Source organism: Manis pentadactyla, chromosome 7 (genome assembly GCF_030020395.1).
Source record: "Manis pentadactyla isolate mManPen7 chromosome 7, mManPen7.hap1, whole genome shotgun sequence".
NCBI lineage: Eukaryota > Metazoa > Chordata > Mammalia > Pholidota > Manidae > Manis > Manis pentadactyla.
The window spans coordinates 93,039,850-93,066,136 of NC_080025.1; the positions used below are offsets into that span (position 1 = coordinate 93,039,850).

The following is a 26,287-nucleotide window of genomic DNA, read 5'->3' on the forward strand; positions in this document are numbered from 1 at the left end:
TTACAGCAGTCAAGCTAATTGAATATCCATTTTATCACCATTATTTTTTTTTTATGGTGCAAGCACCTGAAATCTAATTTCTAAGCAAATTTTCACTATTCAAAACAGTATTATTAACTATTATAAATCCTTTCTAAGTACTGCTTTAGCTGCATCCTTTTACATTTTGGCACGTTTCCATTTTCATTATGTTCAAAATACTTTCTGGTTATCCCATTTGACTTCTTTGACACATGATTTATTTGGAGATGTGTTACTTAGATGTCTATATGGGGATTTTTCCAGCTATTTGTCTGTAACTGATGTGTAATTTAATTCTACATGAGTCAAAAAATATACTTTGTATGACTTGAATCATTTTGTATTTATTGTAACATAACAGTGTAATTATCATTATCTCCTACCTTCTGTATTATTTTGTCTTGTTTTACTTTTGCATGTACTATAGAACTCTACAACAAATTATTATTTTTGCTTTAATAGTTGAAAGTTTTAAACAAGTTCAAAGTGTGTATGTGTTTGTGTGAGAGAGAATGAATGTGTGTATACATACATAATATAAAGGTAATTTATAAAATATCTTTTCTATTTCCCCACATATTTAAACTTTTTGGTGCTCTGTATTCATGTGGGCAGACCCAGGGTTCCATCTAGTATCATTTCTTTTCAGTATGAAGAATTTCCTTCAACATTTCTTGCATTGCAGTTCTAACGGCAACAAATTCATCTTTTGTTTATAAGAATATGTTTTTATTTTCCTTTAATCTTTGAATGATATTATTATTTGATAGAGAATTTCATACTGATCATTATTTCACATTTTAAAGATATTCTTCTAGTGTTATCATTTTTCCTCTTTTTTCATGATGAGAAATCAGCTGTTATTCTTATAATTGATCTCTTTAATGATTTAATGAATCTTTTTTCTCCCTGTCTTTAAGACTATTTATTTATTTAGTAGTTTTGTTATTAGGTGTGGTTTTCTCTGTTTTTATCCTGCTTGAAGTTCACTGAGTTTCTTGTGTCAGTGGCTTGCTGGTTTGGATAAAATTTTGAGAACTTTAAGCTAATACTTCTTAAAATACTTTATTCTAACCCACTCTCTATATCCTCTCTTTCTTAGAGTCCAATTATATGTTTATTTGATCACTTCTCACTGTCCCACTGGACACTGAGGATCTGTTCAGTTTCTTCAGTCTTTGTATCTTCTCTGTACTATTTAGATAATTTCCCTTGACCTATTTTCAAGTTTGTTGCTTTTGTCTAATGTAGTGTCCAAGCTTCCATTAATCCTACTCAAATAACTTTTCATTTTGCACAGTGTACTATTCACTTTCAAGGTTCCAATTTGGTTCTTTTTTACAGCTTCCAGATCTCTTGAAATTCTCCTTCCCTTCACCATTATATCTCTTTTCACTATCTTTTCCTATAGATTCTCCAATATGTCTATCCATAATCAGATTCTTTGCTCAGGAACAAAGACCTGTTGCCTAGTTGCCTGTCTGTGGTTTTCCTACTACATAGTATGCTTCCTTCTGATTCTTTAGTCTGCCCATCTGCTTTTATGATGGCTCATATTTCAGTTTCTAGTTTGTATTTTTACCTGGCTGCTCCAAGGTAATTGGATTAGCCTATATCCAGCCTCTCTGTCTGGTTCTTGGCTTTGAACTGTCCAGATTTCATTACTTATATGTGGTTTAGGTCATACTGACTAAATATTGCTGTATCTGCCTTCAGACTCTAACCATCCAGATCTCTATTTCCTCCAGACCTTGCTGAGCTTTTCTCAGTCCCTGACACCTACTTTACACTTTTTGGCAAAATTCTCATGATACTTTTAAAACTAATTTAGATGGAAAAGAATGCTTCCTGAAATACATTCTAGTCTCAAATTTAGCATATATTTGCAAGGTTTTCTACTGCTGTAGTCTCATCTCAGTATATAAAATGTAGAACAAATGATGTTAAAATATATTAATAATACAAAAAAATCTTCCAACCAATTTATGTTTTTTATATTTGATAGTAATAAATTTGATACCTGCTGGTTTATGTATAATGCAGAAGTTCCCTTTTTATTTCAATCTCTGCAGAAGACATTGTTTTCCTTTTTGATACTCGTGTCCAAATTGCACATATCATGTGTACTTGGAGAATATAAGTATTTTACACCTTTATAATCTTATCTGTCAGTGAATTTCATACACATACACAAACATACACACACAAACTTGTAAGGTGAAAAGTCTGGTCAATTGATTTGTGTTCTTTGTATATGATGCTATTTTGCATATGATGCTACATAAGTTAATGTCTTTGATTGAAATTTTTATTCAAGTGCCTACTTTTTGCTGAATTGACTAATTTAATTGCTGATAGCTATTGTTATAGTGTGTGCAGAATTTAATGGAAATAGAAAATTTACAATTAGAGTAAAAAATAGTATAGTCAAACTTAAAAATCATCTACGTAAAAGAAAAAAATCAACTAGACATTTTTATAATAGTGTAAAAATGTACAATGCTACAATTAAAAGTTTCAAAATCATATATCTAATTGAATAAATGTGTAGATGTACTAAAAGGTACCAAGAATATTGGAACCACCATTGACTGAATGCAAATCTGTTGTAGTAAGATGTGAGTACAGTGACAAAAATGATTTAAACATGGGGTATTTCCTGATAAAAACCGTTCTCCTCCAGTATCAACTATGCTCAGATCTTGGTCATTACTATTATAATTACTATTATTTTATTATCATACTATTATTTTTTGCTCTTCACAGGAGGCAAAAAAAAAAGTCTTTTCTGGCTCATAAAAAATAGTAAAAGCAAAACTTCTTTTATCCTAATTCTTTTTTATTTTTCAGAAAATTTTCATACTGAGGCCCTATTTATGTGATGAAAAAATACCTGACTTTTTTGTCAGAGTGGTCCAAAAACCAGTCATGTTTCCAAAAGTTCAGGGAATTAAAGTATTGGACCTTGTATCAACTGAAACCACTGATTGAGAAACTAAACAATTTGTTTTCAGTAGGTCATTATTGCCTTACCAAGACCCACATCCTGAGTATTTCTGCCCCTACCCCCCAACAACAACTTTTTCACAATGGATCCATTATTATTATTTTCATACAGGGCTCAACTTAAGTTATATGTAATATAAGCACCATCAAATGCCTTGTCTCCTTTCCACCAGAAGGCTGATTTTTCATGAATGTGTTTATTCCTGTCTATAGCCATATCTTTGCCGGACTCAAGGCTGTAGGCATTATGGGCCACAGATGCCATGCTTCCTAAGAACTGTTTTCCAGTGCTGCCATCAAGCTCCTTCCTTCTGGATTCTTCAAGGAGCAGGGCTGGCAGCTGTGCATATGCTTTGGGGTCTGCCATTCAGTTAAACTGCTAATGCTGGGCTCCTGTTTTCCTGGCTCCCTTGAGCTCACTCAAAGAAACAAAATGGTATTCCCATATGTCCCTTATTGTTTTCTTGGCAAATCTCCCTACCTCCTTCAACCTCCCAGATTCTAGTATATGAGAGACAAACTTTGTGTGTGAAATTTCCTTCTCTCAAAGGCTGTGGATTAATAGCATTGATTCTAAAGCAAACTGTCTTTTTAGAAAGCCTTTTCAGGATAAGATTAACCAGTTTTAAGGACTAAATTAGCATATTCTAAAATATTATGCATTCCAGTGAATACAGTTAAAGGCAACCCAAGAGACTGAACCTGATTTACTCATTTGAATGTCAGATTTTATAAACAGCTCAGATATCACTAGGACAGACCTACTGCCTGAGTGTTCAAGTATTTTCTAATATAGTATATTATCCTCATACTCAATTACTTTCTTTCAGAAAGAATCACAAAACTATATTTAATGTTTTTATAGAGAGAATTAACAATCAGTATATTATACAGTACTTCTTAAGATGTGTGGTATTGAGCACAGGTAGATAAACTCCAGCATTTGTCATTAGTGGGTCCCTTACATAATGTAATTTGATTTTATTCCAAGGAGTTAAAGCTGGAAAAGGGAATATTCTTCTCTCACATTACTGTTGCCATACCATAAATCATGTAGAACTATTTTTCATCACAGATACTAGTGTAGCTGAAGAGGAATATCTCAGAATACACTAAAGATCCATAGTTCCTATTCAATAGGAGCTTTGAATGGGAGCTGCTATAAAGCATGCTGAATAAATGAGGAACTGTATCATATCTGTAATGTTCAACTTGAGATTGCAGGTTATTTAACAGCTCATTAACAAGACTGCTATGTCTGAACCATTCCTGACAAGTAGAATCCGAGCCAATTGTTCCATAAGCTCCTTCAAGGTAAACAGAAGTGTTTCTGACTTAACCTCTGTGCAACTTAACATAAAGAACCAGAAGTTTAAGTATATCACAGAGAAGGGACATAGTGGATCTCTGGCAACTTGCTGCACTGATGGACAGTGATTGCACTGGGGTATGGGTAGGGACTTGATAATATGGGTAAATGTAGTAACCACATTGTTTTTTCATGTGAAACATTCATAAGAGTGTATATCAATCATACCTTAATAAAAAATGTTTAAAAAAGTACCAGAAGTTTAGTACTATAAATATATTTTTTAATCTGTCTAACCAGCTAATGGATGCTTTACTACTTTTGATCTGTCATTGGGTAAACAACTTGTATACTTGGCAAGCACATGTACTGAGATGTTAGAAAGGGCACTGATGAGCATACTGACAGTTTAGGAGATACATTGTGCTACTGTAGCATACTCATACAAATTGCAGGTTCTGGCTGCTTTCAGTACTTCTTTTTGCTGGCACCAAATAGCTTATGCACCAATATATTTGTGCATTGGTGAATATCAAAGTAGATTAAAGTTTTCCAACTTGTCTTAAGAAAAGTCAACCTATATTTTATAGGTAAAAGAATGTTCCTTAAATTCATTTTCAAAATTGGTAATGCATCAATATGAATCTAGCGTAGCTGATTTTGGTCTCCAGTGAAATATTTGAAACACATAAATTTTTTCATGTGAATTTCTAATTTAGCAAATGTATTAGAAGTAATAATTCAACTATAACATCTTTAGTTGGACATACATGCTGTAGAATTTTCCTGTGCTGTGATATTATATGCTTGATTTTGATACTTACTATTTAACTGAGGATTTATACTTCAATATGTTAAATATACTTCAGTGGTAAATACTTAGGCATTAGGCGGCAATTACTGAGCTCTAAATTAGCAATGCACTAAAATAAATTTTAAAAACAGAATCCCAATCAACTGGTCTGACATGCTCAATTATTCTTTCGATAGTAGGCAGTCATACATAAAACATTTTTCTTAGCAGGAAAGATTTCTTTGATTTTTGTCCTTGTGGCTTCCGAAAATAGAGTTACATTTTTAAAATTGAGTAAAAACCTAATATTTGATTGACTACTTTTAACTTAAAAGAAACACAATTTCTTGTCAGCTTTCAGTACTATGCACTGCAGTTATGTTTTTATAAAGAAGAAATATATCAAGATTAGTAAGTGGCTAATGGGACTACTGGGTATTATAGGTAGTTTAAGCTCTAATTCATTGTGTAACATTTTTGAAAGTATATAATAATCTTTGCTTTTCTTTTTTGTATTTTGTATGTATTGGCTGATTTTGTTATACAATGTGTTCTTGACTTTCCACATCACTCTCAGCAGTAGTAATTAGGCCCTTATTTCCATGCTTTCTAAAATCTGGGTTACTCTATGTAGATTGGAATTAGTATGGTTTTTATTAACCATGGGCTACCTGCAATGCCATGGGGATGTTAGAGAAATAAAATATGTATTTCTCTTGTCCATGAGACTATTAATGAATTCGATGAGTAAAGTGATCAGATTATTTTGTACTTCCCAATTTTTTAGTTCCCATCAGTGCTGTGGCAATAAATTGAGCTTATGTAGAGGAATTTGAACTTGGTCAGATGGAGTAAAAAAACAGACCTTTAATGTAGTTCTAGTATTTGCTTTCTGCCTGACTTTCACTTGTCTGGGGAATATTTCACTGTGCATATAAGGAATACATGAATAAGTGTGACATTTTGATAAATTTGACCAGAAAATGGAAATTTCATCAGTTATGAAAATAGACTAGTCTCAGTTGATTGTATTCCTCTCCCTCTCACTCAAATGTATTTTTCCATATAAGCAATGTCCTAGATTCTCTTTCCTGATGTCACATGGCTATATATGGGAGTCTCCCCAAGGCTCCTCTATTTCCTCATATGATGACATCAGAGAATACATCCTTCTTCCCTTTAACCAAGGAGAAACATCTCTAACACTAATCTAAACAACAGAAAATAGAGATGTGAGCAAATTCAGTACTTGAAACATTATTATTGCTAGTGATGTTAAAATGCTCCCAGAGTTCCATCATTAATGATGTTCATGGCTGAAAATTATTGAGATAAAAAGTACATCACCATTAAATTGTTATAAATCCACAGAAAAGTACTTTAGCATCATTTGCTTATATTAATTGCTTGGTCTTTAAACCTTGAATAAAATATTTAAGCAAAGAGTTTTTTCATAGAGTTAAAAGAAAACAATTCAAAATTGTAAGGAATCATTTGTAGGTTTTACTACTACAGTCTGAAATGCTCATAAATTAAAAGATTAAGAACATCATACACACTACAAAATTTGAGATAACATTACTTTTTCACAAATTGAGTATGACTATACAGGTTTTCTTGGTTATTTTGTGAGGCTAGTGGATTATTAAGCTCTTTGAAAATGCAGTTAATTCTTAAAAAGGCTTACTGAAAAATATACATTGAAGATATAAATGTTCTTGAGCAGAGAAAACCCTGGTTCAAGTGGTATCAAATACAATAAATCTACATGCCAGACAATATGGGATACAGAAAAATATAGAACAAATGCTTTGTCAACAAGTTCAGAATTCAATGTGAAAGTCAGAAATTTCTGTAAGAATAATAATATCATTTTAAAGCACTTCCCACAATAGTTCATCAAATCAATGACTACATACATTGTAAGGAACAAAATATCTTATGTGTTTCTATAAAAGAAGATTCTGCCAAGTCCAAGAGGCAACCTGCTGCAAAAAGCTAGGATGCAAAATCTGGGACCCTTGAGAGAAGGAAAAACGTGCAGCCAAGGTTGGAACAAAAGATGGCCAGAGGGATAAAAGCCAGAGTAATATCTACTCACAAATTTATGTTATCCTTTTTTACTGACCACCGACTGTGCCAGGCTACATACATCTGCAGGATGCAACGGTGAGCCAAGTCATAAGTGGTAACTCCTTGAGTCCACTGTGGGGAATGGGTATGCAGACATTAACCATATGAATCACAATAGTGAAAAGTAATAAATACAATTAAATAAGATCATCACACAAAAAGGTGTATTATTACAAGCTAAGACAAGTTCTCAGAAACAAGGGTTGGCAGATCTACAAGAGATATTACAGGGGAACCTGTTGGTGACCTGCCGAAGTTAAGGGATGGTTTCCCTGCGGAAGTGATGTTGGAGCCTGAAATGTGCAGATAAGGAGGTGTTATCTAGGTAAAGAGTGTAAGTAGGTAAGTGGAAGACTTTCCACACTGAACTAGGAACATGTGGGAAGGCCTGTGACTGGAGGAACAAGACACATTGGAGGAATCAAAAGGTCAGAGGGGCTGGAGTGGAGAAAGCTAAGTGGACAATGGTACAAGATAAAGCTGAAGTGGTGGGCAGAGGCCAGATAGTGCAGTATGGCTCGTCTTCAGTGTTCATTCTTAGGTGCCACACTGGGACAGAATTTCAGCACTGTCACTTGCTAAATAGGAACCTTAAGCAAGTTCTTTCATCTTTCTATATCTTGATTTCCTCATTTGTGAAATAGGGATAATATATTATCTGCCCTCAAATATTGTTAGGATTAAATGATACCAAAATATTACAGTTTATTATTTATCATATTATTTGCATTATATTATTTTCATGTATTATGTTATAGCATTGTATGCTATAATATTATAATACCATTTAACATTTTATTTTGCTTGTTGTCTTTGTTGAAAGACTTAAATATGTTTTTAATTCTGGTGGCAACAACCCAACATAGGAAAAAACTGATGATACTAGAGGGAGAGGAGAAAATTGTGAGGTATCCTTGAATAGATAAGAGGGGGTGGGATTAAATGCATTGGATAATTAATTGCTCTTAGATAGGATCAGAGACTGGTGGGGGTAGATGGGTAGATGAGGAAATTTTATTCTAACTGCTTCTATTTTCTAAGTGAAATAAGAAGCAAAGTCATCAGCAAAGAGTAAAGAGTGAGTAGGGGTTAATGGAGATTTGAAGAAAGAGAACAAGGTAGAAATTCTCATCTGAAAAACTTAGAGAGTTATTGATTAAGAGGTATAGTATGACTTCTGGGCAATAATGAAAAATACTAGAAGTTTGTAATCATGAATTTAGAGCAAGACCAGTCATGTGGCTTCTGTGTATACCTAGATGCAGAAAACAGAGCAGATGTGAGTCATATTTAACAGGGTGGGTATGCTGTGAAGGAAGAAAGGGGCAAAATGACTGAAAGTATTTATGGGCTGGATGTTTTGCCCTCCAAATTTATATGTTGAAGCTCTAACTCCCAATGTGACTGTATTTCGAGAAATGGTCTGTGAGGAAGTGCTAAAGGTTACATGAGGTCGTGAACCCTGCCAGACATTAATCCAAACTTCCAGCCTCCAGAATTAGAGAAACATATTTCTTTTGCTTAAGCCAACCAGCCTGTGGTATTTTGTTATGGTGTCCTGAGCAGACTAATACACCAGGGAAGTATCTTGGAGGGAAAAAGACAGACAAAGGTGTCTGAAAAATATGCAAGAAAGTGGATACAGTGATGGTCTCTGAAGTCTAACCAGACGAGGAGGAAAATGAACATGGTGGTGGGAGTGAATGATTGGCAGCAAAAGTTAAAGAAGGTCAATGGACTGGAAGTCTCAGTGCAATTGAGGCATTAACTGGAACATAGGATAGTAGGAGAGTAGGATGTTAACATTGAGATTATGGAGGAGATAATGGAGGGTGTATAAGTATGACTATAAAGAGAAGACAAATTGATTGAAGGCAAGGAACCAGAGAACTGAGTAATCAGGTATTGAAAAGAGTGTGTGGATATTAAAATATTACAAATAATTCCTAGAGGAGTGATGGGGAGAAAGGTAGGAATTCAAAAGGCAAAATGTTCAAGAAGTAACTATAGATATAATTACATAGATTTGAGTGATACTTAGAAGCAAAATCAATAGGAATTTTCATGAATTAAAATGAGATGGAGGGAAGAAAGAGAGAGGGAACCATTAAGGATAACTCATATGTCCCTGACTTCAGCCACTAGGTAAATCATGGGATCCTTGGTAAGTTAGAGAACACTGGGAAAAGATCAAAAGTTTGGTATTAGATATATTGAATTTGAGGTGACCTTGAGATAAGTGAAGATACCAAGTAGGTGGACTGGTATTTTGGTCTGGTGCTCAGTGGAGAGTTCATCCTGGAAATAGAAATTTGTGAAGTAGCTGATGATGGGCAGTAATTGAATCCATGAGAATAGTGGCATGCCTTCGAAGTAAATGTGGAAAGAGGAGAGGTGAAGTCTAAGACTGGACTGTGATTAACTTTGGTAGTTAATGAGCAAGCTGAAGAGTATGAGCCTTCAAAGGAGATTGATTAGGAAGTAGAAAGAGAGATAAGGAAACCAGGAGAGTGTGAAGTCACAGAAGCCAAGGGAGGAGAGTGTTTTAAAAAGGAGGCTGTAGCTAATAGTGTTAAAAGCTAATGAGGGGCCAAGCAGGGCGAAAGCATAAAAATGTCATTGGATTTAGTGACATGGAGGCCATTGGTGATCTTAGTAAAAGTTTCTTTAGTGGACTAATGGAAGTGGAAGATAAGGTAGAGTTAGGTGACTGAGGCAGAGGTGAGGGCAAGGAGAGGAAAAGCAAGAAGGACCACCTTTTTTAGGAAGTTTGGTTGCTAAAGGGGAAGAAAAGAAGTGAGGCAGTTGGAGGGATCAATGGGATTAAGGATGGAGATATATATCATATATTATATATTTATATATGTATATGTATTATCTTTTTAACATAAATATAAAATTTTGTTTTCAAATTGGCAGAATTTTTAATTCTATTGAAATTTCAATTAAATAGATGTAATTAGGAATTTTAATATGAATGTAATATGTTAGAAAGAAAAACATAAATGATAGTGGAAACATAGGAGGGGATGGAATCCTAACTGTAGGGTGGTGAGATAGTGAGATAGATTTAGGAGGACTAGCACCTCCTCTTGTATAACAGGAGGAAAGGGTGAGGGGCTGACTCAGGACTCAGTCTCAGTCACTTAAACTGTGTTCTGTCTTCTCTCTTTCGTGTGATGCAGTCCGTTCTTACAAGAGAGTATTGCAGGGGTGGGTGCAGTAGGCTTCATGCTTTCAAAGCAGCAGTGAGAAACATGAGAATGCCAGCTCCATCTGCATAATATGTGAGAGAGGAAGCATTTACCACTTGAGCAGATTGTGGGAGCAGCAGCCTTGCCAGGTTTCAGCTAAGGCAAGGTAGCAACCCAGAAAAGACACGGCAAGTGTAGGGGAGCTTGCTGATTCTGAGACTACAGTTGAAGGGTTGGGTGGATCATGATGATGAGAAAAGGTTCATTACTGGCAAGAAGATGATTTTCAATCCGAAATCAAGCAGTTTCAGAAGGAGGTTAGCAAAATGGAGGGTACTGTGGAAGATTATAAAGTGGAAGGCAAAACGTTTGTTCAAAGAATTTGGCTGTAAGGGAAAAGAGGAAAATGGAATTCAACTTCTATTTGGCTTTTTATCCTTTATAATTTAGCTAATTACCTATGAAACTTCATTTCCATTCTCTTCCTAACATGATCTCTATTCAAGAAGAATTTCCTATATGATATGCTTCATAAAATCTTTTCTTCTGAGCCATTGTACATGCTTTTCCACTTGCCCAGAATACCCTTTCTTTTTCCAACTCTGTGAACACAACTCTTACTATAAGACCCATTAAAATCTACCTCTCGATTTTCTCTGTTTTATAATTCTTTCACTTGCAATAATTAATGTTTGTTGTAATACCATTTGTATAAGACATGAAATTATAAATTAAAAATAACCCACATAATGTCCTCACTCAGATATACTGTATATGTAAGTTTTAACACTAATATTTCTAAAACTGATATATTTCTGTGCCACTAAATATTTATAACAAAATTTTAATGGCTGTCTAATATTCCATGGAAGAGATTGACTATAACTTATTTAAATGTTCTCCTAATATTAGCTAAATTAGATAATTCCCATTTTTTCCTATTGCTAGTAAAATACTGCATTTTACATTAATATTTGCCAACATAGTTAATAACACTGTTAGGGTAAAATACTTAAAGTAAATTACTATTCAAAAGTTAGATGGTTTTTAAAGGCTCTATAATAAAAGAAGAACTATAATAATGCTCCTACAAGCAGCATTTATGAGTGTATAGGGTACCATTCCATTGTCAACATACGAGTATTTTTAAAAATTCCAATTTCCTGGTTGGAAAAGTATCTTCCCATTGGGATTTTCATCTCCTTTTATTTAATTACTACTTCAGTTAAATATTTTTTCTTAGTTATAGATCACTGGATGTTTTCTTGTCTGTATTGTCTAGGCATTCCCTTGAGCATAAAAAAATAGTGGTTTTAATTGAATGGTAAAAATCATTAGAATTGTTATGCTGATTTTAAAAGTTCATTGCATGCTAATTATATCGCCTTGTATTATATTTGTTGTTTTTTCACTCTACTGTTTTCCCAATAAAATAAATCGCACCTATAATGGTCACTACTGAATTCTCCACTCTCAGAAGTCCTATAGCACTCCATAGTCTCACTTTACAATTTTAAAATTTCAGCCTCTGTTGTGTGCCTCATTAATAATTTTTCATATTAACCTTTTGTCACCAAAGAACCAATAAGTACCTTAAAAACAAGAATAAGGAGATAAGTTTATTACCATTCCTACATCTGTAATTGATATTGTGTTGTTTGACTTCTAATTTGCTTCTGAGATTATCTTTATGTATATGATAATCAAAATACATCACCAATTAACTCATTGTGTGTGAATTACGATAACATTGTAGAAAGTTTATGTATATTTAAAACCCTACTGAATAGATTATTTTTCTTGATACTATCTTTATGAGTACAGTAAGATTTGATAAAAAATATCCTGGGGTATATTACAATTATTTCAGAAGTTTTAGGTGTTCTTTATATGGAAATACTCTTTTTTTGAACATGTTACTTGAGTCATAATTAACTGAAAGATGGTGTGAACTATCTGATAAATGACTTTTTTTTTTTTTACATCCAGCAACCCAACTTTTCTGAGCATGCTGGCTTTGCAAGGATTTATAGTTCCCTGCCTTCATGCTGGAGTTACTTCAGCTTTCTGTGATGCATTCCAACTAATCTGGAGGTTAAGGCAATCCTTGATCAAGGCTAGATTTGATTGCTACTCAGCCCTGGAATTCTTTATAAAATTCCAGAACATGGGCTAGAAATTGACTTAAGGAAACCAATAAAGTTTCAAGTCTTGGCAGTCATCCAAGCTAAATTTATAGACTAGAAGAAATATGGGCTTTCCATCGTTCTCTTTTTCACCTTTCTGGGGTTTCTTTTGTGTGTATGCGAGTGTGTGAGTGTAAATTTATCATTTTGCTGACAATAGAGTAGAAATAACCATTGAGGGAATCCAGCTAAAGAATTTTCACCTTGGATCTTACCTGGTCTTTCCAAACTTTGACCCAAACCAGCACCAAGAGTAAATTTCTTCTCCCTCCCTAGGATGCTGGTATAATAAAATAGAAGTTCTTGAAAATGAATCATGCTAGTGTAACAGCTGATGTGTACATTTGCCAGCTAGGTACAACTCCCAAATCCCTGTTCTTCCCCTGGCTCTGTGAGAGCCTTCTTTTTAAGACACGACCTGAGAAAATGTGATCACATATTTGTTTCTTTTCACTCTATGAAATAGTAATGGAAGGAAAAAAAAACAAGCTCTGAAGCCTTCACAGATTTCATTCCTTTTCTGTGTGCCTGATGCTCTGTAGTACACAGCGAGCCAAGCAATCCTCCCATATCTGATCACTGAAAACCTGTCTTGTTCTTACAGAATGGGTTTGCTGTTGTAAGGCCCCCAGGCCATCATGCTGAGGAATCCACAGCCATGTGAGTACCAAGGACTGCTGCCCATCTCCAAGCGCCACAGTTCTGGCGGTCAGTCACCTGCCCCGTGCATGTCTCTGAAGCCTCTAATTGTTAGCAGATGGGCTGAAAAATCTTGCGAGGTACTCCCAGAAGCAGATTTATGGCTTCGGAGATCATATAGCATTTTAAAAAATGCTCTGAACATTATTTATAATGGTTTTCCTGGCTGATTTGCTTTCTTATTTCTCTGTTCTTCTCTATTCCGCAGGGGGTTCTGCTTTTTTAATTCAGTTGCAATTACCGCCAAATACTTGAGAGACCAACTAAATATAAGCAAGATATTGATTGTAGATCTGGTATGTATTCCTGGCCAGAGCTGCATTTTCAGTGACTCTAGATAAAAGGGAGTGAATTTGTATTTCTCTCTTATGTTGTCTTGCTTTTAGCACTTGCAAACAACTGAAGGGTGCGTTTCCTTTGAGTGTGGAAACTCATTAAATTCAGGATTGCAGTTCTGAAACCATAAACATTCACGTTTCACTTTCATGGTGTTAACTGCAATTTAATGAGAAGAAGGCGCAGATCAGGGCAACTTTTATGATCCTTAAATGAATTGATACTTCCACAGTTAAAATAACCCAACAGAACCTGAATTTACTTTTCCCTACAGAATATAGACTTTAAATAGTCAGATGTGCTGGAAGGAATGCTGTTGCTTTGGTAACCAGTTGGCCACTTCCCCTGGTTAGCAGTCATGTTGTTTGTTGTGCAACAGCGGTATTATTAAAACAAGTCAGCGTGTCATTCTTTCTGAAAAGATCTCAGATCCTGTGTGCCAGTTTGGGATGAGTCCCCAGCAGGAACCCTGAGTGATTAAAAGTCAGAGGCATTAGATTAGTCTTGCATTTTAGCATGATGTGTTCTTACACAATAGAGTTATAATTTGTTTAACAAATGGTTTGTTTAAATGCAGATGACACTTGGCATGTTGTCTATGGTATATTCATGAATAATGAGCTGGAGACCTGCCCCATACGAAAAGACCAACCCAGGAAAGGGCAAGAGAGAGCTGACTGGTGATTTATGAGCCCCGTTTTCGGTTTGCCTCCAGTTCATGAGGAGGTGTAATAGGTTGTCTGACAAAGCATAGACAGGAAATGAACCCTGGCATCCAAAGCGAACCTGCTACATCTGCACTTAATTAATTTTTGCAGGTGATAAAAGATTTAAAGGCAAAATATGTTAGAAGTTTTTTTGAAGTGCAAGGCTTAATAGTCTAAATCTTGTTCATATCTGCACTCATAATTAAATCTTATTGGGAAGTCGTGGCCTCCCTGTCCAGCCCTCTGATTCAGCTACGCAGGCACACCAAAGGGTTGAGAGAGCACGAACAAAGCCATGTGAAGAAATACTTAGTTAAGTTGAACTGAAGATAAAAGGAATGAAAGACTGATAACCATTTCTAGGGCTTGGTAGGAATGGATGTTTTCCATGTACAGTATTGTAGCCTTCCTGCAGGCACTTTGGTGCTGAGAATATTGAAACCAAACTAGTTCACCATTAAAGAAATGTGTTGAAGGCCTAGATGTACAACAGCAGCAGGATCTTAAAACTTCACAAAAATGATGACATTAGTATCTTCTTTTCCCATGTACATACAAAATGACATTTTAAATAATTATTGGTTTGCATGATTTATAAGATAGTAAATTTAAAAAAATAATTTAATATGCTTCCAGTACTATAAGTTCTGCTAGAAATAGAAGCCAAAAACTTGAAGAAAGAAAAGCAGATAAAGACCAAGAGTTGTGGGAAAATTTGCCAAATTTGTCAAAATTATGAGGGAATGGGATTAGTAAACTGTCTTATTCATAAGAATCCTTTAGTATTACTTCCTGAGGAATCTTCTCTGCTATTGTTTTGTCATTCTATGAGGTAATCAATAATTGTTAAGACTCTTTTTGAAAGCACATTTGTAATATCCAGACTCTAAAGTATTGTACAGTAGGCTTGAAAGCTAAAATGTCTAGTTTTGTTCTAAGTGGATACTTTGTATCTCAGAGGATGTGTATATAAAGTTTCATTTTTGCACAGTATAAGAATAAAAGACTGCTGGAGATAATTCTCTTTGATTTATAAAATAAGTTGCATGGTAGCTGCAAGGAGTGTCCTATAAGCTTACTGGCCTTTGATTATGAATTGGCTGCATTATCCAATCATAAAGGACACTGATTTCCCAGCAGGCTGAAGTAGAGGATAAGTTTTTGTTTCAAATTCTCTAACTATATAAAGTTCTGTCCAAAGGGTTGCCTCTGAGATCACCACCAGCCCACATAGTCTTACTTTCAAGTCTTCCAAATTCTGCAGCTGCAGGGATACTTTGAGGAAATTCCTGTTTCTTCCAGCTGCCAAGAAGGAAGTTTTAAAGTGCCACGTGGCGCTGAGACATCCGTTCTCCCTGGCAGACAGGTCTGTTCTGCAAGTTAGCAATGGACAAGTGAAGACTTTTTAATGGCAAAAGAACTTCATTCCTGCATATCCAAAGTCACTAACTTTAGCTAATCAGTGTGAACTGGCTTCATCAATCTTGGGCCACTAGAAAGCAAAGCTACTCCATTGTCCAGGAGCTTGTTTTAGCAATTTTATATGCCTAATAAGTAGAGAGTCAGAGCTCTAATTTACTCCTATTTGGGGCCACAGCTAAATTCAGAGGTGTTGAGTATTTTAAACAGGAATGATTCTAGTTGATCTGTGGAGCTTACTCATTCCAGTTCTGCTTCTGGGGAAGATTCCAAAAACATTCAGATTGGTGAGGAGAGGGAACAGGTGCACTTACTTTTCAGCTTGCAAGAGACTGGCTTTTGCATGCACGGGATTAACCTGCCCTAGAAGCAGGATTTGCCTGCAAGACTCAGGTATCTTTTAAATAATGTGACTGTCAGTGAATATAATACATTTGAGGCTTTGTTCATAAGAGAAAAATCACTTTAAATGTTCTTATATTTTAGGCAGTTCTATTTTGGTCAAACACCAAACTTGACCAAAGAATTGGCACAAGTACCTATACTCATTTATTATAAGTTATAACATTAGCAGGTAGAATACACAATTTATTCAAAGCTATTTTAACAGCCAATCTTAGTTGCAAGTTCTATTTTAAGGCATTTAATGATTGAGTTCATTTCATTACTGTAGTAATTTCTCATAATCACCAATAATTTTCGTATGTTAGTCTAGTATGTATTTGTTGCTATGGAGAAAAAAACAAACCTTAGACTATGCCAGAGCAATAAGTACTTTGTGTGAATATTATGCAGCAGAGAAAGCTTAAAAAAATATTCTCAAGGTTATATTGTAAGTTGTTGCTCAAGATGAAAGGTGTATTTGGACTTACCTTTATCCCTAAATACTTTGTGAATATGAATGTGGACTCAAGAATGATTTTTAGAATATGTTTGTGTATTTTAATGAATAATGTCTGTTGCAAACTTACTGTGCTGTGGGAAAGACTATATTTCCTATTCAGAAATTTACATAACAATAAGCACCCAACACATTTTTAAGAACAAGTGATTTTATATGTAAGACAAATGTCATCTTTTATTTAACCTTCTTCAATAAACCTTTATATCATCCCTAAGGAAAAAAAAAGTAAAGAGAAAAAAATAGCACTGTTTTTCCTGTTGTCAAAGTGTGGATGAATTTGGGCCCAGAGCCAAATTTTTTCCTATGAAACTGACTAAAAATTCTACCTTGTAGTAGAAATGCAAACATTCCTTCACTGTTGTTTTTCAAAATATTTTGTTTGTCCTTCCTCAAGGTATCCAGAGCAAATTCAAAAGACATTGTAGCTAAAATTGTTTCTTTTTTGTCCACATAAGGAAAATAGTTTGCCATGTCTTCCTTTGAACATTCAGAAATAGAGGAATTATTATATTTTCAGTAAGCTTTCTTTTTTCCCCTGATGTGTATGCATTTAGCCAGAACTAGTTTCTGGAATGATACTTGTCTTCCCCAATGGTTTATGATTCCTTAATTGATTTTGGCTATGTATACTATGTAAAAGGGGAAGAGGATTAATGTATGTCTACCCTGTGGATAGAAAACCCAGTGCAGGCTTTCAGCACCCAACAAGGGGAGGCTTTGGTAGTGTCCAGGGAAGGAGTTCTGGGCTGGTGGTTGAAGTCAGACAAGTTACATAAACCTCAGTAAGGAGCAGTAATGAACTTCAATCTCACTTCACAGGTTTGCTAAGAGGATCAAAGAGATAATAAATGTAAGTGTAAATTAACAGTGTAATGGCTATGAGTTTGGCCTTTAGAGTAAGAACTGGATTCAAGACCCTGTCTTGCTTGTTCTCTGTATAGTCTCAGTAAATTTCTGAAACTCTTGGAGTCTCAGTTTACTTATCTTTTAAATTAGGGATAATATCATATACTTCATGCAATCGTTAAATAATCCATGCAACATATTTAGTATAGTACCTGATTAAAAAATTACAGGAATTGTTGAAAATAGTATGATTACTGATGTAAAATAAAGTATAATATAAATATGTAGTTACAAGTGACCAAAACTTTTTTTATAACAGTACCCAAAACAATGTATGTTGTACCATGTAGCAGTAGTACTGTGTTGACTATAAATATATAGGTTATTCAATTTTAAGGGTCATCTATTTTATTTTGGTTCAGAAGAATCTAGGATACATATTAATTGAGATTCTTAACACTTAAGGTCTTTCAGCAGACATTTTTTTAAATGCTATCAGTTTTATTTTTCCCATTTATTTTATCAATTCCAGTATGTGTCTGTAGCAGAATACATTTAGAAAACACTAACTTTTGAGTCATTGGGCGGAGTGGTGTGGGGAAAGAAAAAAAGAGGAGGAAGAAGGCTGGGAAGAGAGCCATGATATAATATTAAAATTAGGCAGATTGGACAAGAATGCATAAAGCACCATGCCATCTTTCTGCTTTGGCCCAAATGATTTAATAGCTAATGAGCTCATGATCCTGTGTCTTCGATTCTTGCTGTCACGAGTTTACCAAAATAAAGTATAAAGTCCTTTTTGCATCTGGCATCTCTTTTGAAGTGATTCTAACTGCTGAGGGATTGCTAACTGAACTGAAGGCTTCAAGAAAGCCAATTTACTCAGCTGGTTGCAGAGCCTTTGACCTTAGTGGTGGGACTTGGCAAATCAGTGCATACACGTATGTTTAGTGTTCTGTCAAGAATTGTGAAAATGCTCTGTAAGCCATAGATCCTTCTGCAAAATACTAGTTTGTAGTTTAAACATTAGTCTTTCTTCAGAGGCCAATGAGGCTAGTTAATTAAGCCTGAGGGGTTATGAACTGTTGGCAGTTAATAAGTCATAAAATTCCTCCATAAAACAGGATGCAAGATTCCATCACTGAAGTAAAGAGTACAAAGGGCCGGTGTATAAATATCTAATTGTACCAAAGGACTGGGCTTTCTCAATGACTGCTCATCTGGAGTCTCCAGGGCATGTTCGCTGTGGTTTCCTGATTTTTAGAAGCCAGTTTAAAAAATGAGTGCATTAAAGGGTAATTTGCCTGAAAGTTCAGGAAGTAAAGGGGGTGGTGTAGAAGCAAGCTGAATGAGAGAAAGAAAGAAGGACATGTTGAGAAGACAGAAAGTAAGAAGGAGGGTGGAGTAGAAAGACCAAGAACTAGAAATCAGAATAGTTGTCTCTATACAAAGTCAGACATGACTGTATTTGTCATCTGTTTTATTTTCCCTGTAGGATGTTCACCATGGAAATGGTACACAGCAGGCCTTTTATGCTGACCCCAGCATCCTGTATATTTCACTCCATCGCTATGATGAAGGGAACTTTTTCCCTGGCAGTGGAGCCCCAAATGAGGTTCGGTTTATTTCTTTAGAGCCCCACTTTTATTTGTATCTTTCAGGTAATTGCATTGCATGATTACCCCTAATTTTCTTGTCCTTTGCTGGTGTTTTAAATTACGCGAGATTACTGAATTGTCTCTGGGGACCAAGAACCAGTGCAGAACAAGTGCATAACCCAGAGCACTGGTTGTCAAGGAAGGTTGGGCTGATTTGACATGTTGTTTGATGTTTATTTCAAGAGCTCACATATGTTTGTTTTCCTGTCTTCTTGCTTTCTTCCCTGTGCCCTCTCTGCCCACTGTGGTGTGTTTCTTTCCTCTTTGTAGGTTGGAGCAGGCCTTGGAGAAGGATTCAATATAAATATTGCCTGGACAGGTGGCCTGGATCCTCCCATGGGAGACACTGAGTACCTTGAAGCATTCAGGTTGGTACTTCCATTTCTGAAAGTGGCAAATTAGAAAACAAATGTCCACTGAAGCAACAATATTGATACAAAAGAGAATGTAAATTTCTAACTAAGGTAAAGTAGCTAAAGTAGCCATTCCATGAAAGCTCCAAAAAATTTTTTAGTTGGGGGACCTGAATATTGCTACAAAGCCATGAAAGGAATATGTATAAGAAAAAGGCACATCAAGACCTACAGGTAGTTATACTGGTATATTAGCCAATGGCCCAGGCATGCTCCCCACTTCCTACAAAAGAAAGAGGGGAAAGATTTTATTTTTAAGTAGTTCTAGACAATTCTGCCTATTATAATATATGACATTATTTAGAATGGACATTAGCATATTAAATGCTCTGAGAAGTCCTGCACTATCTGTTTAACTTATTTGAACAGGCATACCCAAACTTCAGTGAACTATAAAATCTCTTTTGCACATAGCACCACTTAGCATTAGTTCCGAGGAGCTAGCTTAGTCTTGGAACACTGGCCTAGGCAATCTCATTTTAAGGTAGACTAAATAACGTTTTCCTTTCCTAATATATATTTTTTCCCTCTCACATTAAAACATCAACTAATTAATTGGTCATTTTCAGTTTGTCTACTGAATGTAGGCAGTAATTAAAATGTATACATATATATATATATATATATATATATATACATACCGCATTCTGCAACTTTGTTTTTCTAAGCAAAGAACTTTTAAAATTAATTTAAGTAGTAAATACAGCAAAATAAAAGCTTTCTTTTGGAGTACAGAGTTCTTTTTAAAAAGGCATTTATCTCTAGAAGTAAAAAAATATTTTCAGTCCTTGGAAAGTTCTTGGTTTTGAGGAGTATCAGATTGTGTCAATATGTGCCTCACTTGCAAGATTCTATGTTTTAACCTAATGGTAACACATGGATTTTTGTATGTTTTGTTTAGTTGAAAGCAAAAGAAAACTCCGTGATAAGAAATTTTAAAAGCATTCTTTTCTGTTTTAAAAATCTAACATTTATAAATTCTCAAGGAGAAAAATTCTGTTGATAATATACTTGAAACTTAGGGAATTAATAGGGAAATTTTTCAATAAGTGAGGTTTTTGTGGAGTATGTCCTGTGTTTCATGTGTACTTCAATTTCACATTTGAGAGTCATTTCTCATTTGAAAGCAAACCCAGGATAAATGATAGAAAATCATTTTTTTCAAGAAAATACATTAAAAATAAATATGTTTGACATTGGAGATGCTAAGGAAAATTCTACCCACATTCCAAATTTGTACTTTGGGGCAAAAAATGTATATGTATATATATGCTAGTTGTAGGGAAAAAAATAGCTGAATATTTATTTACTAAATACTTGGGTTGTCTTTGAAAATATTTGTGTTCATTTAGCAGTAAAATTAAAAAATTGTATTAGGAAACTATAGGGGTTTCAATGTCATGAATTCTTTTTGCCTATATTTGCAACTTACCAAACATTAGTAATATCTTAAAACAACTCAAATGGGATAGTAGACTTCAATATTATATCACATATAAATTTATTTATCTGTTTACCAAGTTAACCTGGTCACTTGCATAATACACACATTAAGTCTTTTGCCATACAATAACATATGATCGTATCCATTGATCTGCTATACAGAATTCTTATATTTTTTAATTATCATAATTCTATTTGTGGGTGCCATAGATTTACATAAAAATGGATCATGCATGCAAAGCGGGGAAGGATAATTTATATTTTGTACCTATTTGTTCTCACATCACAAAGTGAATGGTGGATGAGATTGTTTTTAAAAGAACTCCTTTGAACATAGCAGTTGAATTAAATAATATGAAAACAGATATTAAAGTGTGCATTATTGATTTTTTATTTAAATGGTAAGTGAATTATGTGCTCCTGAAAAGTGGTTGAATGTCCTCAAGAATGGCACCTTCTCTTTACCTGGAATAAGGACACTTTATATTAGCAAACTTACCTAAATTTTCCAGAGCAATCACCAAATCTAAGGTTAATTAGAAAAGAAGTGGTATTATTTAGCTAGGCTACAGAAATATAAAATTCTGGCTTTTAATGTTCATAGATATTTAAAACCAGATTTAAACCATAATAATTCTGTTAATTTTGAACTATATCATGTCTCCTTGCCATTCAACAAGTGTGACACAATTTGTGAACTTACAGAGGAAACAAGAAAGTAAGTCATTCATTCAGAAAACATTCATTGAACTCATATGTCCTGTATAGTAATGCTCGCTTGGAAATCTGAGCTGACCTGCTCTCAGAGATCAAAACAGAAGTGACCTACTGTTCTAGAGGACAGATGTGTTTAGCTATAGTGAATAACAAATAATGAGGGCTTTCAGGAGGGGTTCATCAAGTATATTCAACCTGTTCTTTCGAGGATGAGTGGGAGTTTTTGAGGAATTTAAATGGGGGTGGGTGGGGATTCATACTAGGCAGAGATAATGGACTGTGAAAATAATGGATTCATGAAATGATCTTGCTTGGTTAGCTCAAGGGCTTGAGGATGGGACTGTGTGGCAGAAATATGGATCACATTTCATAAAGTCTGTTGTACGCAAAGAATTGCCAATCTAAATATATGAATTCCTTTCTAATTTGGGGCTTTAGTGAAACAGACTCCCAAATAATTTTTGATGTAATATTTATTTATAAGTATATCCTTCTTAATACAACCCTTGGTTCCCTATATTGGAACTAACAATCTTTCTGGTATCTGTCTGTGGGTGTAGGATATGGAGGTCAGAGGAAAAGTAAATGGCGGTGCCTTTTCTTTTTTTAAAATTTTCAGTTATTTCTGGACTATGATAAGTACCTTTGGAGAGACAGCCTCTGTGAAGCTGCATAATAGTGATATATAAGATGCCTGCTTGCTTTACCAGCCAAAATTAGTCACATATATTGTCCTTGTGGTTCTATTATATATTTTTTCTATGGCAGAAATAAAATTGCAGGCAAATGAAACATTTTCATGTTTGCTATGAACTTTAAAGATAGCTTTAAAATTATAATAGAATATCTAACTTAGTTCAGATAACTAGTTATTTCTTCCATGCACTTATCATTCTTCCCTGAAATAATTGAAGGATATACTTAAAATTTTTCAAAAGTTCATCTAATATGTATATATGCTAGGTCCTAGATTAGAAGTTTTATAGACATTATGGTTAATTCTTAAGTAGTTTATATAAGCCACAGAGATACTAATTGGATGGTCCATGAGGTGAATTCAATTTATGGCTCTAAAATTTATGCTCTTTCTGTTATATCACTCTGTTACTCTTTTCCTCTGTTTATGACTTAAAAAACTAAGGAGAGAGAAAGCGCAGTGAACTTTGACTGAAATGTAAGACCTTCTTATCTCTGACTTAAGTCATAATGCCTAGTTCACAGCATGGCAAAGAAGTGCTATTCAATAATATTGGCTGAATGAATCAATGCATAAATGAATTAGTCAGAAAAGAGAGAGGGAATGATACTGCTACTAAGGAAGCATTGGAAACCCCGGCCTTAAGTGAACCTAGCAAAAATCTAAAGGAGCTACTTGAAAACTACTGTCTCTTGACCCCTCAAGGAGTATGCTTGACAAAGAACTGTGAATACCTTCTTATTTGTCTTATTATCTATTTATAATAACAATGCCAGATGTCTTCTTGTCATTCAACAAATAATTTGCTGAATGCCTGCTAAGCAGTTTTTGTTCCAATAATTTCAAAAGATTGTTCCAGTGGTTCTGTCTTAACTATAGTCTCTAGATGAGCACTAGATACATTAAGATACAGTTAAGATTAGTTCTTTAAGCATTCAGCATATGTTAACGTGATTATTTTAGACCATTAAATAGTTTGTTTATAGTGTACAAGAGACAGTATGTATCTCATGCTTCTAATGAAATTAATGAGGTTTTAAAAGTAGAAATTTCCAGTGCAGAAGATATTAGTAGTTTTGAACTTATTCCTATTTTATCGAGTTAATAAATAAGTGACAATCACTAGATGGCTTTTTAATAGCAAAAATGAAGTACAAACCCCCTAAATTCAGAAGGTTTGGATGAAAGAATAAGAATAAGAATGTAGTAATAATGACAATAATAATAAATGACTCATTGTGGTACTCACTGGGGATGAGCTAAAAGAGTGGCATAGAGCTATTGATCTGGTTTCCTTCGGTGCAAACAAGCTGTGATTTTTAAAAAATCAAGTCAGTAAGTTATAATCTGTAGTACCATAATTAATGGTGAGGATCTCCAAAAGACAAAGGATCTATAAATATCAGCCCCTCAGGAATGTTCACCTTGGGAAAACTCCTATCCAGAACGATTATATTTCACTGAGATTGTCAGTATACCAACTAAAAAGGGGGACTTAAGTGAATTTTCTAATCTAGATAATAAATAGCCCAAGTTTTTGTTGCTAGTTTTATTTTAAGTTACCTATTTTTTTCATTGATTTCTGAAGTATCTCTATTTAAATAGTTTGCCCTCATAAATTCAGCCTTTGCTAAAATACTTTGACTGTACAACCAACTTGAATGTTTAAAAATCAGTTTATTTGTTACATAATCAAAGCAGTTGAATCAGTTAAGCACATACAGTCTAAATCTCTTGCTCTAGTCTTTGGTTCATACTTGATTGCTTTAATAATAACTGCAACGTGAAAATCCAGTGATGCAAAACTGTGACTGGAAACTTGACTAGATAGCAGATCTATTCTCAGTTCACCAGTCAAACTGTCAATTCTGTTCTAAATGCAGCATTTTTAAAATAGGAACCATGGCTTCCTAAGACTCCTTCCCTGCTGTGGCAAAAATTTTTTAAATATACATGTAACTTGATAGCAGAGAATAGAGCCCTTTATTATATTCATAGAGTAAGTGTTATTCAGGTAACTAGTCAATAATGTTCAGTCTGTCAATAATGGTCAAACTTCAAGTAGAGATTTTTCTTAGAGTGGTTGAGTTTACCAAGAATGATGGTGGATTATTTTGGGCAAGGCACATAAGTAGAATATTTTATTTTCTCTCCCTGTTACTTTATCAAACATATCACTTGTTTTTCTAATTAATTTTAGTGCACTGACTTCTGAATATTCTTGTCATAGGCATAGACTAAAAAAGAGGTTGCTAAATTCTGAGAAAAGATATGATACTATAGTAAATATTTATGTGCTCTCATTAATGACAAATCTTTTATGGTTATTTTTATTTTTATCATATTTTAATGTGATTTTTATGCTGAGAGAATGTAAAGTAATACCATTGTGAAAATAATATAGTAATATGGAACATTTATTGAGGACTTAATATTTGCCTATTGCTCATTTTTTTTCACCTTTACAAGTAGAATTAAGTGCTCACAGTTCCCAGGTGAGGAAACTGAGCCTTTTGTGTTTCAGTAAGTTTCCTAATATCACACAACTGGCTAAATGATGATCAGGTACTTGGCTGCAAGAAGTGAGTATGGAGACAGTATTCATTTGGTCCCAAGCTGTAAACTACAGTTCCTTGGTCAGCCAGTACAGGTGACAAAACAGTGTAGTGAGAAAGTCTCTGCAAATTGATTTTAGTCTATCCAGCATTTGGCTTGCACATCTAAATTGGTAATTCTATTTTAAAATTGAAAATAATTCCTAGATTTTTGTTACCCTTGTATATCATATAATAACTTCAATCTGCTTTGTGCCTTTCCCTTATCCAACATACTCAAAGAGCCTATCAAATGAAACCCCTGTAATCTTTCTTCCTTTTTGATAACCAGACTATTTGCAATGGGAAACATATTATTTTCCTTTTTATGTGAAATATTTTCTTCTTGTGTATACATTAGATTTTTTGGAATGGGTATGTTTTTGAACTTGAGAAATACCAAACTGAATTTTAATAGAACATAGAGTGATAAATGAACTTTTAGATCCAATTTTGAAATAAAGAATGATTTGTTGTCATCTAAAAATCATATTCAATACTGCAAAATGATTTGGGATCTTATTTTGCCTATAAAAGCTGTGGTTGATACTTCCCAGTCTTGAAATGGATTCTCAATTGTTAGTGACAACCAAATATATTATGCTCATGATAGTATGTATTTTCCCAAGGATGTTGAAGACATTTTGGGAAAGAGGGTGGAATTTCTTGAAACAATTTGCCAATATGAAATACTGTACATATCAAATTGGCCCTACTACCATCTTTCCCAGACCATTCATCATAGCTCACAAATCAAGCCCACATTTTCTCTTTCTGAAAGACTTGGCTAATAAAGAAGATGTGGGCTTCAAATCCAAACTTGTCAATCAATCTTAGGAACAAAGCAGTAATGATTTTCACCTATTGATATTTTATTTCAATGGAGAGCAAAACTTATAGATTTACTGCTAGTATGATCTACAGTTTTATTCATTGTCCAGATTCTATTCTTTATATTCAGCATGTAGAGATGCTTCAAGAAGTTTCATCAGTCCAGGTCAGAAGAAAAAGATCTATACGAATAAATTTTAGAAAGCTGTCAGCCCTATCTGCTCTTTAGTTTCAGCAATAGGTATAGTCTAAGAACACTTTTTCTCTTTCATCTCTGCAACATATTGTAACAATTTGCATCAAAAAATTACAATTTTTGTAGGTGTGTGTCTCTAGATACCCTTAGAGTTCTGCTCTTTGACCCCAGGAATAAATTGATCT

The 26,287-nt window shown here is 34.4% G+C and overlaps 1 protein-coding gene across 1 annotated transcript in view; it reads left to right on the top strand.

Annotated features, from left to right (window-relative positions):
- The window catches only part of HDAC9 (histone deacetylase 9), a 930,736-nt gene that overhangs the window by 707,780 nt on the left and 196,669 nt on the right, over window positions 1–26,287 (top strand). The window contains exons 21-24 of the mRNA XM_057504568.1: window positions 13,247–13,302; window positions 13,550–13,637; window positions 19,049–19,168; window positions 19,482–19,579. Coding sequence (XP_057360551.1) covers window positions 13,247–13,302; window positions 13,550–13,637; window positions 19,049–19,168; window positions 19,482–19,579 — 362 coding nt within the window. The remainder of the gene's footprint in view (window positions 1–13,246; window positions 13,303–13,549; window positions 13,638–19,048; window positions 19,169–19,481; window positions 19,580–26,287) is intronic.